The sequence below is a fragment of the Elephas maximus genome, chromosome 3 (genome assembly GCF_024166365.1).
Source record: "Elephas maximus indicus isolate mEleMax1 chromosome 3, mEleMax1 primary haplotype, whole genome shotgun sequence".
NCBI lineage: Eukaryota > Metazoa > Chordata > Mammalia > Proboscidea > Elephantidae > Elephas > Elephas maximus.
The window spans coordinates 148,117,534-148,134,512 of record NC_064821.1 but is presented as its reverse complement, the minus strand read 5'-3'; the positions used below and the strand labels follow the sequence as shown (position 1 = coordinate 148,134,512).

General features: G+C 44.8%; 1 protein-coding gene across 1 annotated transcript in view; it reads right to left on the bottom strand.

The window, feature by feature from the left end:
- ABCA4 (ATP binding cassette subfamily A member 4) overlaps positions 1-16,979 on the bottom strand; it is a 176,256-nt gene that overhangs the window by 46,668 nt on the left and 112,609 nt on the right. Inside the window, exons 21-30 of the mRNA XM_049879742.1 lie at positions 15,787-15,926; positions 15,157-15,294; positions 13,744-13,937; positions 12,204-12,288; positions 8,631-8,836; positions 8,216-8,264; positions 2,946-3,190; positions 2,125-2,249; positions 1,549-1,647; positions 402-588 (exon numbers count right to left, since the gene is read on the bottom strand). Coding sequence (XP_049735699.1) covers positions 402-588; positions 1,549-1,647; positions 2,125-2,249; positions 2,946-3,190; positions 8,216-8,264; positions 8,631-8,836; positions 12,204-12,288; positions 13,744-13,937; positions 15,157-15,294; positions 15,787-15,926 — 1,468 coding nt within the window. The remainder of the gene's footprint in view (positions 1-401; positions 589-1,548; positions 1,648-2,124; positions 2,250-2,945; positions 3,191-8,215; positions 8,265-8,630; positions 8,837-12,203; positions 12,289-13,743; positions 13,938-15,156; positions 15,295-15,786; positions 15,927-16,979) is intronic.

The following is a 16,979-nucleotide window of genomic DNA, read 5'->3' as shown; positions in this document are numbered from 1 at the left end:
AGCAGTGAGGCCCTCTGGGAAGCTTCTCTGAGGGCCCTAGGGAACCTACATCAGTCCCTCATTCAATTGTTAGTTTAAAATATTAGTTAGCTAGAGACTCTGGAGGCATTATTTTTTTCCCCAAATCCCTGCTGTCTCATACAGATTTGGGGCTCCCTTGAGTTTCCCAGGAGTCCCTGGGTGGTTGCATTTAACTACTAGCCTAAAGGTTGGTGATTCAAACCCACCCAGAGGTACCTTGGAAGACAGGCCCGGTGATCTGCTTCCGAAAGCTCACAGCCTTGAAAACCCTCTGGAGAGCAGTTCTACTTTGCATGCATGGGGTCACCATGAGTTAGAATCAACTGAACGATGACTAACAACAACAACAACAGGCTCCCTGGAGGTGGGGTTGGAGGTACCTGAGGGGGAGGAAGCCCCCCAGCACCCTCTGGGCATTCGGGGAGCATGGTGAGCTTCTCTCTGGTGCTGCACTTGCAGGAAGGTGAGGGGTCGTCTGGTGTCCATTTCTGGTTCTGAAGCAGATGGGAGACGTTCGGAGACACAGAGGGGGCCCGCCAGGGGGTTGAATTGCCGCAGGGATACTCCCTAGTGGAAGAAAATATCTCACAATCAGTTGACCAAAGTTGGCCAAATCTATAGAAATGAGGAATAGTGTCTAGCTCTCTCTTTCTTAGCCTTTTCTCCTCATCAGACCCCTGAATTTTCTTCTTATATTCTTGGAGGTTAGTTTCTGCTCAAGAAAAATCAAGACTAGGATTTTGTGGATTGACTAGGTGAGGGCTGGGGAATAATGATCTAGTTTGTGAACTCTTTTCTCTCTCTTCTTTTTTTTCTTCTAGAGGCTTGGCTATTGAGACACACAGTAAATAAGAGAGGAATCTGAAATTGGTCTATTCTGGTCCTTATCAATAGCTCTGAAAAAGATTGGATGAGAAGTTAAAACTACATTGCATCGTTAGGATCCCTAGTGGACTTTAACCGTCCTCTTTAACTCCCTTGGAAACCCTAGCGGCGTAGTGGTTAAGTGCTACAGCTGCTACCCAAAGGGCTGGCAGTTCGAATCCTCCAGGTACTCCTTGGAAACTCTATGGGGCAGTTCTACTCTGTCCTATAGGGTCGCTATGAGTTGGAATCAACTTGATAGCGCTGGGTTTGGTTTGGTTTTGCTAACTCCCTTCTCTAAACTTATAACAATAATTGAGACTTTGCCGTATTTGTCATTAACGCCATTCTAGCCCCAATTATACAATAGCACAGCCTCCCATCTCCCTCCCTCCCCTGTTCAAACTCTTTTGAAGTAAGCTATGGAAAGCACATGTCAGCTCAATATAGGCTTTCTATATTGAGAAATATAGAAATATAGGGCTGTTCAATGCAGAGGTTTTCTAGGAGTGTTGAAGGAGAGGCTGGTTGAGAGCTGGTCAGAAATATGGAAGTGATTCATGTAATACAAAGCAGGGCTGTGTTGGGCCCTCTCCAGCCCTGCCGTTCCAGGGGATCCCAGGGGAGCTGTTGGTGTGAGGGCTGGAGTGTGTGGGGACTTACGGGAGCCACCCTTCCTTCAGGCAGCGGTTGCCAAAGCCTGGCTTGTTCAGAAGGACGTCTGCAAGGACCGCGAGCCGCTCACTGCCAGGCTCATCCGTGCTAGACAGAGAGAGAAAAGCTTACTGAGAGTGGACAAAAGGGGTCAATATGCACCTCAACAAGCATTTATCGAAGGGTTATCGCATCCCAGGCATGAGGTTCAGTGCTGTGGCTGCAGACAGAACACTGCCTTGGAATGGTTATGGCTCTCCTGGGATTCTGGTAGGTCTCCGGCCACACCCAGTAATCCAATGGCATATCATGTCTGTGCCTCCTTAAGGCGTAGCTTCAATCCACTCACCTGAATTCTACTTCCTCTTTCCTTAACCCCCTCCCCAAACAATGCTGGTTGTCCACTTGGGATCACCTTTCCAGGTAGTGGCATTAGCTTCCTTTCTGAGGGCAGCCAAGGACCCCTACCATCCCGGTGAATGTCCCAGGGAAGTGGGATGGTCAGGGCCCTACTGAGCACTGTGTGACCCAGGAGCCCCACAGCCCAGAAGGTGCCTGATGACCTCTGGGGACAAGTCTGAGCACCTGAAGAAGGTGTACTGCTGCCCGTACATCCAGGGGTGAAGGGTCAAAGCGGGGTATTCACCAAAAGGAGGGACGACGATGGAAAGCATCAGAGCCAATAACACAAAAGTGGCTGGAAGAACAATCTGTGGGAAAATAAATGTGGAAACGGGCTGTGATATGTGAGACATTAAACACACACACACACACACACACACACACACATTCTTTTAAACACTTATCTATAGCTTCATAACCAGGCCCAGGTAGACAAGGTCTGGTTTCTGGGGAACGTTATAGGCAGAGGAAATGGTGTGTACAAAAATTGCATGGGCAGGCGATGTAGAAGAAAATGGAATGTTCCGGTGACTGGTGAGGAATCTGAATGTAGGCCAATGTTCAGCCAGAGGTTAAAGGGCAGTTCAGAGAATAAGTCATGTTACTGTTCTCTGGCCTAGAGTTTTTTTTTTAATGAAAAACATCAAAATAAAAAAGAGGACAATGACCTTGACATGCAGGGCATTGCAAAAATGAATGAAAACATGACTTTACCCTTCACTGTAAAAATCAAAACAATAATATTAACACATTTACTGTTATTCTATTTTCTCTGCTTGGTGAGGTCTAACACATACAAAGAAGCTTTGTGTTACTAAGAATCAAAATAAAGGCTTGGCGAGGAGGAAACAAGAGTCCTGACAGAATCCAAGGAGACTGCTGGTGGCTGCGTTGGAACCCCCTGTGCAGGAGAAGGCCCAGGAGAGGATGGAAACGCCAGGAGAGGGCACCACAGGCTCAGGCAAGGAGCAACTTGAGAGCACAGCAAAGACCCACAGTGAGACCTGCGCCAGGAAGTCCTTGTGGCTCCTCGTGGCATGATGGAACCGCTTGACCAGCAGGGCCTGCATGTGCTGGAGCACGAGGCGCGCTCCGGTGTTAAGTGGGGCACTGTGGTTCTCTGACTCTGCATGACACTGGTCCTCTCTGGGGCAGCTGCGGGAGTCCTGGGGAACCTGTCTGGCCTTCTCCCTGGGACCCAAACAAGGGTGTCGGAGACTGACGTTTTCTCCTTTCTGCTGAGTGCCACCTGGTTTGGGAGATTGAATTAATAATTTAGAAAAATACCCGAAGGGTCTGGATCACATATGTCATTTCTTCTTATAGCACTGGCTCTCCCTTCATTGAAATCAGCAACAAAACATCCACCAGGTACATCAACGCACTTTAAAAAAAGTCTGTTTTCCACTATAAATAAACTACAGGCAGAATCGCCTAAAATAACTTTAAAATTCTCTATAGCAGTTAAAGAGAACCAAACCAAACCCAGTGCCATCAAGTCCGACTCATAGCGACCCTATAGGACAGAGTAGAACTGCCCCATAGAGTTTCCAAGGAGCGCCTGGCGGATTCGAACTGCCGACCCTTTGGTTAGCAGCCATAGCACTTAACCGCTACACCACCAGGGTTTCCCTAAAGAGAACAAGATAGGTCTAAAAGCATTGGCACAGAGAGGTGTTAAACATACAGCTAAGTGAAAAAAACTAAGTTACAGAAAAATACGTATAATAAGATCAGATTTATGTTAGAAAACATACATCATATACAAAGAAAAATGACATTTTATGTATACACACACACACACACACACATAACTGCAAAGCTCTGAGAGAAAGCACACCAACTGTTAGCAGAGGTTACCACTGGGCAGGCAGAGTTGGATAAGTGAGGATGAAGCGGGAAGCAGTATTTTAGCCTTTTCATATTATTTGAAATTTTTTTTAACAACAAAATATATTTACATATTACCTGTTTACTTTTTAAAAAATTAAAATTCAAAGTCAACTTGGCACTTTCTGAATTTTTACAGGCTTCTGAGAAGTGGTAGAAAGACTAATGAACTTCCTTAAGAGAACTGGGCTTGTGGATGCTGGTACTTACTGGATTCATAAATTTGGGAGAGTGGTTTAACCTGTCTGAATCTGAGTTTTCTCATGCATAATATGAAAATGAAAACATTTGACGGGGCTGTTAGGAAAATTAAATAAGATAAAATATGTGAATGTGTTTCATAAACCACTGGAAATTGTTGCAGCTGTAGTTTAACATCACTAATTAACATTCACTTGGAGAGCATCTGTCTTTGAGCAGACAGGGACAGCCTAGAGGATGCTGGCTACTGGCCATCTGCTTCTTTTTGTCGTTGTTGTTGTTAAGAGCCATTGAGTGAATCCCAACTCATAGTGACCCCTATGTACAACAGAATGAAACACAGCCTGGTCCTGTGCCATCCTCACTATCGTTGCTATGTTTGAGCCCATTGTTGCAGCCACTGTGTCAATCTATCTTGTTGAGGGTCTTCCTATTTTTTGCTGACTCTCTACTTTGCCAAGCATAATATCCTTCTCCAGGGACTGGTCCTTCCTGATAACATGTCCAAAGTATGTGAGACGAAGTCTCGCCATCCTCGCTTCTAAGGAGAATTCTGGCTGTACTTCTTCCAAGACAGATTTTTCGTTCTGGAAGTCCATGGTGTATATTCAATATTCTTGCCAATACCACGATTCATAGGCATCAATTCTTCAGTCTTTCTTATCCATTGTCCAGCTTTGACATGTGTGAGAGGCAATTGAAAGTACCATGGCTTGGGTCAGGAGGACCTTAATCCTCAAAGTGATGTCTTTGTCTTTTAGCACTTTAAAGAGGTCTTGCAGCAAGTTTGCCCACTGCAATATGTCATTTTATTTCTTGACTGTTGCTTCCATGGGCATTGATTGTGGATCCAAGTAAAATGAAATCCTTGACAATTTTTCCCTTTTCTCCATTTATCATGATGTTGCTTATGGTCCAGTTGTGTGGATTTTTGTTTTCTTTATGTTGAGGTGTAATCCATAATGAAGGCTGTGGTCTTTGGTCTTTATCAGTAAGTGCTTCAAGTCTTCTTCACTTTCAGCAAGCAAAGTTGTGTCATCTGCATATCGCAGGTTGTTAATGAGTCTTCCTCCAATCCTGATGCCACATTCTTCTTCACATAGTACAGCTTCTCGGATTATTTGCTCAGGATACACCCTCAAGTGCCCTAGGGCACAGGCATCTGCAAAGGGTATTAGGTCAGCTCAGTCTTCCTTTCAACTTACATCCATGGGCACTTATGATGTACCACCTGTGATGCCGAGGCCTTGGTGATATGGGACCCAGCCCAGCCCCTGCACTCAGAAGGGTGGAGAAGTTCTGCAGGTCTTCTGACCTGCCCAGTGCCAGAGTCCCGGTTCTCCAACCTTCTTTCTTCCCTAGTCTAGGCTCATATTTGATCTCTGCTGTGGCCAGCTCTCCCTCTGTTAGGAGCCCTCATGCCTCTCCTATTCACCGGCTGACCTAATCTCTAACCTCTAATCTTTGCCTTCTCCCTGGGCGACCCCATCCAAACTGGAGTCCAAGATCCTGGCCAGGCCTGTTCAGCATTGCTGGTTTGTTCCTACTTTTCTTCTGCTCTCTAGTGGTCACTAGTGTAAGCCATGTCTTCAGATGTGGCACTGACCTTCTTGGTGCAAGACCATGTGTGACTCAGTGGACAAGTTCCCTCAGAATTTGGAGATAAGAAAACATCATCCTCTAAAACGGAAACAATCCCTAACAGACGGACTTGGCCATCTGAAGTCAGCCATCCCAAGAGAGGCAGTGAGGGTGTGGAATCTAAGATCCTAGATTTGAGAGCTAAGACTATGAAATAAGATCCAGAAGCATGCATAACTTTAGGCAAGTCATTTATTCTGTTAGCCTCAGTTTCTCCCAGATGAGGCAGATCCTTGCCCTACATGCTGCATGATATTATAAAAACAAACCAGTTACCATCGAGTCAATTCCAACTCATGGTGACCCCATGTGTGTTAGAGTAGAACTGCGTTCCATGGGATTGTCAAGGGTGCCTCTGGATGGAGTTAAATCTCCAACCTTTTGGTAAGCAGCTGAGTGCATTAAATACTTGTAAGCACCCACGAACTCTTCATGAGATTATAGCGACAATCAAAGTAGATATTAAGTATTTTGGAAAGTATAAAGGGCTACACAAGTTTGAGGTAAGAAATGATTTGTAAACATTGAGATTAAAATGTTTCTAAGTCTTGATTGGAGCTCTCGTGGTGCAGTGGTTAAGAACTTGGCTGCTAACCAAAAGGTCGGCAGTTCAAATTCACCAGCCACGCCTTGGAAACCCTATGGGGCAGCTCTATTCTGTCCTATAGGGTCACTATGAGTTGGAGTTGACACAATGGCAAAGGGTTTGGTTTGTTTTTTTTAAGTCTTGATCAGGAATCAAATACTGTGTTAAGGACTTGGTGAGCATTAACTGATTTACTTCTCTCAATGACCCTAAAAGGCTGATATTATTATTATTCTTATTTTATAGATGAGGAAACTGAGGGAAAAAGAGGTTAAATGAATTACCCAAAGGCACTCGGTTAGCAAATTACGGAGCTCAGTTTTGATATTTGGTCTGCCTCACTCTAGAAGCTGAACTCTCAACCACCACCCTTGGTGACTCCCTTGGAACATCTTATTCTAGGCCCATGCTGACCAGACCGTCTTCTTATCTATGATTTATTTTCCTGAATGTATCTCATTATTAAGAAGGAGAATTCTGTGCGGATAAAAGGCCCTAGTTCTTGAATCCAGCAAGTCGTTGTGTATTGTTGAATCAATTCTGACTCATAACAACCTCATGTGACAGACTAGAACTGCCTCATAGGGTTTCCTAGGTTGTAATCTTTATGAGAGCAGATGGCCAGGTCTTTTCTCCTGCAGAGCGGCTGGGTGGGTTCGAACCACTGACCTTTCAGTTAGCACCTGAATCCGGCATAGCTGCTGATATAAATTAGCATATTTTCGTTCTAGTCTTGGCTAATGTAGGTCTTTGCCTTTGGATGAGCTGAGAGAATTCAATTTCTGTGTCTGTAGAGCTGAAAAGAGAACCTGGGTCCTGTGGTGAGCACACCTCTCCAGAGGATTGCCCTACTCTCCATCCCCCCACTCTGCCAGGATGGTCACCTCTCTTGGCCACCACCTGACCTAGCTGGATGGACTGGAGAATGTTTGGGCTAGTATAGTTGACCACTGGTAATTCTGTGCAGAGCTGATAGGTGAACTTCTGGGATAACTTACCTAGCAAGATGAAAACCATGTTATCTTAACAATTGGCACCAGAATCCCCCTTTGGGAGGAGACAGTCTTTGCTCAGGAAAACATCGTGATATGCTACTCTGGGTAGAAGGAGATAACCAGTGGGCATGGGTGGTGTCAAGAGCCCAAGGCAGCAAAGGAAAATTGCAACACAGCAAGGAGAGAGGGAGCCAGATAGGGGAGGGAGGAGCCAGGGAGGAGATTTTAGCTCTGTAGGTGGGTGCCTATTGTACTCTCAGAAATGGTTTAAGTTGCAGGTGTCTCTCCTGAAGGTCCATCTCCCCACCCTCCGCAGTAAAGTCTTCTACACTGACGAATACATTGTGGGGCTATGGGGTATTGGTAAAATCGTGGCAGGGGCCAGATAGATACATGGAGAAGAAAGACTCCCAGAATCCATAGGGATCTTGATCCCTATGGTTTCAAAGGTCCACAGGGCACTAAATATACCCTGAATGATTTTGTCTAGATCTCAAAGGGACCAGGAGACTCTAGCCGGTTTCTGGGTTGTATTTACAGTCACCATTATCTTTAAAGGCTACCAGCTGTCACTCACACAGATCTTCCTCAAAGGCGGACAGAAGGGATTAGAGAGCCTGGTGAAGATGAGAGGAGACAAGGATGAGGATGTGGTAGGAACAAGAAACCAGGAAGTGGGATGAGAAATACTGGGATGGGGAAGCTATCCATTGATAAAAATCCTGATCCATCCACAAGAATTCTGATTCATGAAGGGTGTTCCCACTCAGAGCTAACTCATTTTGTCATTCCATTGTTATTCAAAGAATCCAAGGAGGTACAATGCCTGTTATTTCCAGTCAGATCAAAACAATGGAGGAATATTCGCCTGCTTTGCTGTTTCATGAATGTATCCTTAGATTTTTCTAAATGAGAGCTTGGGGGTGCAATAGGGGTACAAGCTACACACTCAGCAGCGTACCTACAAACAAAGGTCCTGAGTCAGAATCCTCTGTAACCTTCAGAAAAATCTGTCAAGAAGAGAAAAAGAGAGAATTTGGTTTAGGCAGTCCCACTCAGAAAAATCAAACCCAAGCTCAATTTTGTTGTGTATTGCTTCATAACGGGAAGAAAATACATATGACACTTTATCTAAGAACACAGTCTTCTATAAATATAAAAATGTATGCACACTGTGACGACAGCTACATCAAATATGTATGTGTATAAAAAAAAAGACAGGAGGAAAGGATGCCAAAAAGGAACATAGTTGCTCTACTTGGATGGGGTGGGGAATTATGCATATGCTTTTACAAAGCTTTCCTTTAGTGTTAGTTTTTTTAAAAGAGCCATCTCTTATGGCACCTGAGAGAAACCAGCTGGACTCTCTGCCTTACCTCTTCCAGGGGAGTGTCCGAAATTCCAAAGCTGCTGAGCCCCAGGTCAGCCAGCGTCTCCTCCAGCTCCCTGAAAAGGCTGGCATATGCTCTCTGCTTGAAATTCTTGTTGGGAAGAAGGAAGATAAGTTCTTGACCAATGCATTCCACCAGCTCTGCCTCTGGAACATGGTGGTGAACCAGTTTCATCAGCTCATTCACATCGCCTAGGACAAGAAAAAAAGACTGACACCAACTCTATTTTCCAGAACCTGATCGTTTATTTAGATGGGAGATTATGAAGGGCCACTGCTTTCTTCCACCTTGCGTTTGGGGGAAGGGCATTTAGATACCCAGTAGTGACTCTTCTGGAGGACTGCCACTCCGTGTGACGGGCCCTGAGAGGTAGATGGAGATGGAAGCAAAAGCGCTCCCACTAACTGGCTGTGCAGCCCTGGGGAGGTGGTGTGACATCCCTGTGCCAGCTTCCTCCTTTGTTCAATCACTTGTTGTGTTCCTTACAAGCCCTGTTACATTGGGCAGGTTATGTCTTAGTTTCTTTATCTGTGAAAGGGGAAAAGAATAGTACCCACTTTGTAGTTGTTTGTGAGGTTTGGGTGAATTACACATAAAGCACTTAGAACAGTGCGTCACGCATAGACGAGTATTTTTGGTAGTTACCTCTGAATCAATTCTGACTCATAGGTTCCAACTGCCAACCTTTCGGCTGGTAGTTGAGAGCTTAACTGCTTGCGCCACGCAGTTGCTGTCGTTATTATGAACATCATCTCAAGGAAGAAAGCTCTTCATCGTTCTTGTTGCTCATTCTCATTCACCACAAGCCTGAGAGTTAAGAGTTACGTCAAGTTGTCTTCATTTTCCTGGTTTGAGCCAAGCTATAGGGGGCCTTGCCCAAGACACACATCTGGAACTGATCGCCAAGCTGGAGTGAGAATGCCCCTCTCTAAATCCCATACCCATACGTGGTCTAACTTTTTAGAGAATTGTACTATTTCTGGAGCCCTGGTGGTGTAGTGATTAAGAGGCTTGGCTTCTCAGCAAAAGGTCAACAGTTTGAATTCACTAGCTGTTCCTTGGAAACCCTATGGAGCAATTGTACTCTGTCCTATAGGGTCACTGTGAGTTGGAATCAACTCCACGGCAAAGGGTTTGGTTTTTGGTTTCGATACCATTTTCCTTGGGATTGTGACTGCCTCCTCAAACAAGACAAACAAAACAAAACTTAATATGCAGGTCACAGGAAATTCAGAAGGGTGTTGAGGAGCTATGGAGAGGGGCCAGAGGGACGGGGCATGGGGTGAGTAGCAGCGGGTATGGTGAAGTGTCAAGTATCAAGTACTTACCTGATACCCTCCTATATTAGAAAATGACTTTTATACACAAGCCTGTGTTACTTTAAAATGAAAATTTTTAATTAAAATTTCTAATTAAAAAAAATTTAAAGAGTGTATTTAAAGAGCCAGTTCCCTAGTACATTCTCTTGAGAGGCAGGTCAAAGGGAAAGGGGTTCTGGAAACTTCTCAAGCTCTTCCACAAGTTGTTCTCTTAGAGAGTTAGGATCACCCAGTAGGGTTTTTTTTTCCTCCTTTGTTTTTAAAATGACCAATTTCATGGCTTTCAACCCAAATCCTTCTGCTGAGTTGGATTGGTAAGGCTTGCTCTATGTCAAGCCTACAAACTGGACTTGATTGTGTTTAGCTCTGGGATGACTTCATACAGAGGCTGAAGAGATCTTTACGTGAGGAAGCAGCTCTGCCCTGATGGCTCTCTAGGGGTTAAGTTCATTGTTCTCTGAGGAAGGAAATTGAACCTGAAGCTGCTGGATTCCCAGGAATTGTGTCTTAGAAGTGTGTGTCAGCCTTTCCAGAAGTAGACCTTTAGGTCAGCAGGGCTTTTGGCGTCTGGCAGGAGGTCTGCGTGTGTGTGTGTGGTATGTGGGTGTGTGAGCCTTTCAAGGAGCTAACTGGGGATTAAAATGATCTTCCCTTCCTTACTTGGGGCACAACTATTTACTCTTCTTCTATTTGTACAGAACAGGGATGTACCACATTCCTATGCTAGGCAAAGAAAGTAAACCTTCATTCAGAAATAAAGTGAGATTTTTAAAAAACCACTTCATGATGAAAAAGTTTTGGAAATAGATGATGGTGATGGTTGTACAACTGTGAATGTAATTAATTACACTGAACTGTATACTCAAAGATGGTTAGAATAGTAAATTTGTGAGATATATATATACATATATATATACATATATATATACATATATATACATATATATACATATATATATACATATATATACATATATATATACATATATATGTATATATATATGTAAAGCCACAATAAAAAGAAAAAGCATCCCAGCCAAGCAGGCCCTGTTTCCTACTTGATTTTGGTGGACCACAGTCATTAAACATATTAACATTCTTCTTTTTTTTTTTTTTAATTATCAAATTTTTTACTGAGATTTCCTCCCAACACGAACATTCAGAAAGGAGGGAGAGACCCACAGCAAAACAGTCTGGGAAAAAGACACAGGAATGTTGTCCTGAAAGAGGTTCTCACGTTGACCACAGTTCTGGCAGTGCAAAGAGATGGTGAGAGAACAAATGTTGACAATGCAACTCTAGGCATTTTCTCTCGAGTTTTAAGCAAAGCACGTAAATATTGCCTCGTTTTCTTGTCTCACCCAGACTTCAGTTAGTATATTCCCCAGATTTAGAAAAACTGTGTGCTAAGTAGGGAACTGTTTTGTTGTTGTTGTTGTTTTCGTTGATAAGCAGAACTCTTCCCCCTCCATGAGCCTAGGTCCACACATAAATTTAGCTTCACTCCTACTTGGGAACTATGGGCTGTGTGGTGTTTCATTTGCAAAGACACCCCCATGGGAGAGGCAGATGGGCATTAACGGAGAATGGAAAGGGTTGTTGGCAAGGACTCTGGATCCCTGTGCCCATATTCCAAAAAGCAAGCTATCACTTCTTTAGCGACATCTCGGTGGAGGCTTCTCCGTGACATCTCCCTAGAAGTGGGGGTGCCCCTTAGAAGACTCTAAGGCAGTCTGTATGGAATCCAAGGGAGACTCTACGGAAAACCGTGAAGCTGAGGGGAGAGTTATGAGTGTAGCATGTGATGTGTGATATTACATAGACTTGCCATCCACAAAATGCAATTTCTGACTCCCTTGTAAAGTTCGCTGAAGACTGTGCGGCACTGTGTCTCCACCAGAGGGCTCCACAGGGCACCTTTAGAAGCCGTCCCTGGCAGCCACTAAGGAATGCTGCCTGGAGCCAGAGCCAGGAGGGCCCCAGAAACGGGGGCTTGATATGGGCAAGGCACAGAGTGAGATTCCTCATTAAACAGAAAGGTCCCCAAATTCCTTTTGGGAATGGAGGAGGATGGAGGAGTAGAAAGCGCAAAGAAAACGCTGAGCAATTGCACGATGTTGAGCCAGAGCAGTACACAGAGTGCTCTCTTTGCTCCCACTGAAATGCATCACAACAGGACGCATCCAACAAGACCGAGGATGACAGCCAGAACTGAGGCATGGCCTGTCCCAGCCCTTACCGTCCAGGACTTGCTCTGGAGTTAGCTCATCAACGCAGGCTGGACACCGGCTGGAGGAGCCCTTGGACACACAGCTGCAGGTCCCCTGCAACAGATGGACAGGATGACTGGCATCTCCCTGATGCCAGATGCTCGCACTGCCATGCTTTGTTTCTCACAGCCAAGCATGTGCTACGTGTTTTTTTTTTTTTCTTCTGAATTTTAATCTCTTCATTCATCTGAGCAGTTTGAGGGTGTGGCCACTTGATTTTATCCTGGAGAGTGTGTGAGTCAGGCAGAGAGGAGAGAACCTCAAAGGATTCCGTTGGCGTGTCATTAGTTATGTGGCAGGTGTAGGTCTGCCTGTGCAGGTGTTCTGCTCTGCCCTCGCCGCGGGTGCGCGCTGGGCTGTGAATCTACCCGGGACAGCAAAACCCAGCAGCAGCCAGACCCTTACACTAAAGGGGCCAGAAGCATCAATAATGCTGCAGTGCAACAGCTGTGACACTCTGAATGAGTAATGCCTTTTCTCAAGGCACCCAGAGCACATTCATAATACGTTATCTCATTTATCTTCACCACATCCCTGAGAAGCAAAGGCAGAGATGATTAGTTTCACTCTCCCTGTGGAAAAACATACAAGGAATTACATAATTTGCCTAGGATCATGGTCTGTCCACCTTGGGTCTCCTGATGGTGAGGTGGTCCCTGCTGATCGGTGTTCTTTTTTTTTTTTTAATACCTTTATCATTTTTATGGAGCCCTGGTTGTGCACTGGTTAAGAGCTCAGGCTGCTAACCAAAAGATCAGCAGTTCGAATCCACCAGCTGCTCCTTGGAAATCCTATGAGGCAACTCTACTCTGTCCTTTAGAGTTGCTGTGAGTCAGAATTGACTCCAGGGAAAAATTTTTTTTTAATCATTTTTAGGTTATAGTTCATAAGGAGGCCTTTTCTTAGCTTTCTTTGCCAATGGAACTGAGGTTTATTTAGAGAACATAAATGTTGGAATGGAAAAAAATGAAGACTAAACAAACACTCTCCTTGAAACAGCATAATCTTTCAGAAGACACTCGCATCTCTGTTGCACCAAACCAAACATGTAGTGTGGGATAACCAGTTGCCCTGAGTCTGTTCCAACTCATGGCCACCCTGTGTCTGTCAGAGTAGAACTGAGCTCCTTAGGGTTTTCAGTGGCTGATTTTTCAAAATTAGATCACCAGGCGTTTTTTCTGAGGCACCTCTGAGTGGACTCAAGCCTCCAACGTTTTGGTTAGCGCCGAGCCCGTTGACCATTTACACCACTGGAGTGTGATCATCACAGGCCGTTCATTTAACACTAGTTATTTCTTGTTGGGCTAAGCATCTGTAGGAGGGTTCAGAATGCCAGTTTATCAAAATCTCCTACAAATGATCCCAGAAGCAAGGAGGCCAGTCCTGACAACTAGAGCCTGATTTGGGTAGAAATCCCCGAAACGGCAGCCACACTGTGGTAGCTGTTTTAGGAAAAGTCCTGAGTTCCTTCTCACCCAGGTACGGCTCTTTCCCTGGGCAGACATGTACCTTATCGCCTCTTGTTCGGCTCTGGATGTTTTTCATCTTGCGCACCAAGGTGAGGTAGAAGCCTGTGCCAAAGCAGTTCTTCAGGAAGAGCGGGGTGCCCGAGCAGTAGAGTCTCCCCTGGGAAATGATGGCAATGCGGTCCCCGAGGAGGTCTGCCTCGTCCATGTGGTGTGTGGACATAATGATGGTTCTGCCTGCAAGGAAAGGGGCCACAGGATGGCGAGGCAGGCCCTGTGCAGGGCAAGGTGGTAGAGGGCAAGCAAGGCATACAGCAAGCAATCTCCCGGTGACATGTTCGCCCAAAGTGAGAGCTAATAAATAAGAACAAGGGTAGGAATTCTGCAGCAAATTCCAGGATAGCAGAATAACAATGACAACTACCAATACCGACATAGCATACTCCATATTGTAAGCACTGTCACAAATAGGATCCTATCATCAGGCATAGGACCTGATTCAAATAAGTCACCATATATGGGACACACTGACTACTGTCAGTCAGCATCTATTGTGTTAACATTTGTATAGTCTCTGGATTATGAAACCCACATTTATAAGCTTGGATTATGCAACCCATGTTTATAATCTTTGCAAAGAACACATACCCATATGTACTCTTTTGTGCTAACTAGAGAAAAAAAAAGTTGCTGTTGAGTTGATTCTGACTCATAGCAAACCTATAGGACAGAGTAGAACTGCTCCACAGGGTTTCCAATGAGCACCTGGTGGATTCCAACTGCTGACCTTTTGGTTAGCAACCTGAGCTCTTAACCACTGAGCCACCAGCTAAAAGAAAAAGGTAATGAGGATTCTAGGATGGCAAATTTTCAGTGAAAGGTGTGGGGAAATACTGTGCACATAGAGTGATGGAGAATCTTGGGTGATGGGTTTGACCACAGGGTTGAGCCACACTGTCACTCTTATGGGCACCCTGAGCTCTGCTTGCTGTATTCTGTATTTCACTCTGGCTGGAAGGTGATGTGACAGAGGAGGAACTCGGAGACATTCCCATCTGCAGTAGTCCTCTCTCTGCAACACTGAATACCCAGCATGTAGTCCTCACACCTGGTCCCGAGTGGCCAGCTATGGAGCTTCCTGGGATTTTTGTAGGGGACTTGGGTCCCTTTAGCCAAAAAAGAATTTCGCTTAGAGCTGTACCATTATGCCACACAGAAGGGCTGCAGGCTGGAAAACTTTCTAGAATATTCTGGGAAGTAGGTTATGCCATCAGTGACTCCTGCTTATGATGGCGGAAAAATCTCAGGAGGACTCAGCTGGAACTTAGATTCACCGAAGTCACTGAGAAAGCCCCATCTGAGTGTAATTACTGCTGCTACTTTGGTCAGATGCAAGACTCCAGGTATGAGAGAGTGGGGACTGGAGACAAAGCAGTGTCCTTCCCAGGGCCATTACCTGAGCGATACTTCAGGAGCAGGTCCCAGATTGAGCGTCTTGAGTAGGGATCCACCCCAGAGGTTGGCTCATCCAGAATGACCACCTTCGAATCACCCACAAAGGCAATGGCAACAGACAGCTTCCTCTGCATGCCGCCTAGAAGTATAAGGGGCAGGGTGCATCACAGGAGCTATGGAGGGTGGAGAAGAGAGAGGAGCCAGGGCTGGTGGTATACAGGGAATACCCTACTCCAGCAGCAGTCTGGGGCTGTCACTTTAGACATTTATACAGCGTTCAAAAACCCTAGTGGTGTGCAGGCCTTGTAAATGTAGAAAAGGCAATCCCTACCTCCTAGGATCAGACTGTTTAAAGACTGCCCTCACATTTTAGTTCAAACGCATAGATACCAGAACAAATAAAGCCCAGGTTGCTGTGAGACAATGCTCCATGTGGGAAATGATCCAGAAGTTGGCTGCTGTTAGCATACTAGAATAACTTTACAGAAGTGTTCCGACTCTTAGGAGCTTGCCTGTTACAAGCCACCCACCACCTACACTCTCCTTGTTCACACACACCCTTGTCCTGAGGTGCACTGAGAAACAATAGCTTTTGCCATCTGTACTCCTGTATTTTTCCAATACCAAACACCTGATAGATCCTGCGCTTCTTCATTCCTCTTGTGGTGGAGGCCTGTGTCCTCTAACATGGCTTCCATCTCCAGCTGGGACTCCTCCCAGGACTTCCCTTTCAGCTGGGCATAGAACAGGATGTGTTCAGCCACCGTGAGGCTAGGGGGATGGGACAAGAAAGGCAATGAGATCAGCAACTCTGCTTCTTCTGGGGATTTATCTTAAGCATGGGTACAAAGATTAAGCAATGAAAATGTTCACCATGGTGTTGTTTATAATACAAACCAAACAAAAACAAACACTGCCTAAACATCTAGCAATAGGGAAATACCTAAATAATATATTTATGTAATGGAATAGGATGTAAACATTAAAAAATTATTTTATAAAAGAGTAATTAACAACATGAAAAGAATGTTCATGATATCTTAGATTAAAAAAAAAGTTACTTAAAAAAAAAAGCAGTACGTTTCAAAAACCAGTTAACATTGAGTCGATTCCACCTCCGGGTGACCCCATGTGCGTGAGAACAGAACTGTGCTCCACGGGGTTTTCACCTGGCTGACTTTTTGGCAGTAGATCGCCAGGTTTTTCTTCTGAGGAGCCTCTGGGTGGACTTGAACCACTGACCTTTTGGTTAGCAGCAGAGCATTAACCGTTTGGGCCACCCGTTTCAAGTGGGACTCCATTTAAAGTCTAAATGTGCATCTATATATGCATGGGAAACCCTGGTGGTGTAGTGGTTAAGTGCTCCGGCTGCTAGCCAAAGGGTCCGCAGTTTGAATCCGCCAGGCGCTCCTTGGAAACTCTATGGGGCTGTCCTACTCTGTCCTACAGGATCGCTATGAGTCAGAATCGACTCAACGGCACTGGGTTTGGTTTTTTGGTTTATATATGCATGGGAGAAAGTTTTAAAAAATTATGATATTATATACTATACTAAAGTGTATATATTTATCTCTGGATGGTGAAATACAAAATGACTTTCGTTTTCTTCTTTTTTGTTATCTTTCCTTCCTTTTTTCCTTCTTTCCTTTCCTCCTCACCTCCCTCCCTTTCTTTCTCTTTCAACAATGACTATGTATAGTTTTTTAGATAAGAAATAAGAGATATTTTAATTGGGGAAAAAAAATTAATTGAAAAATGCCCTGAAAAGTCATTCTTTGGTGTCGTGGCTTAAAAGGGAAAAAGGAACACTGGTTCTCCTCCTTG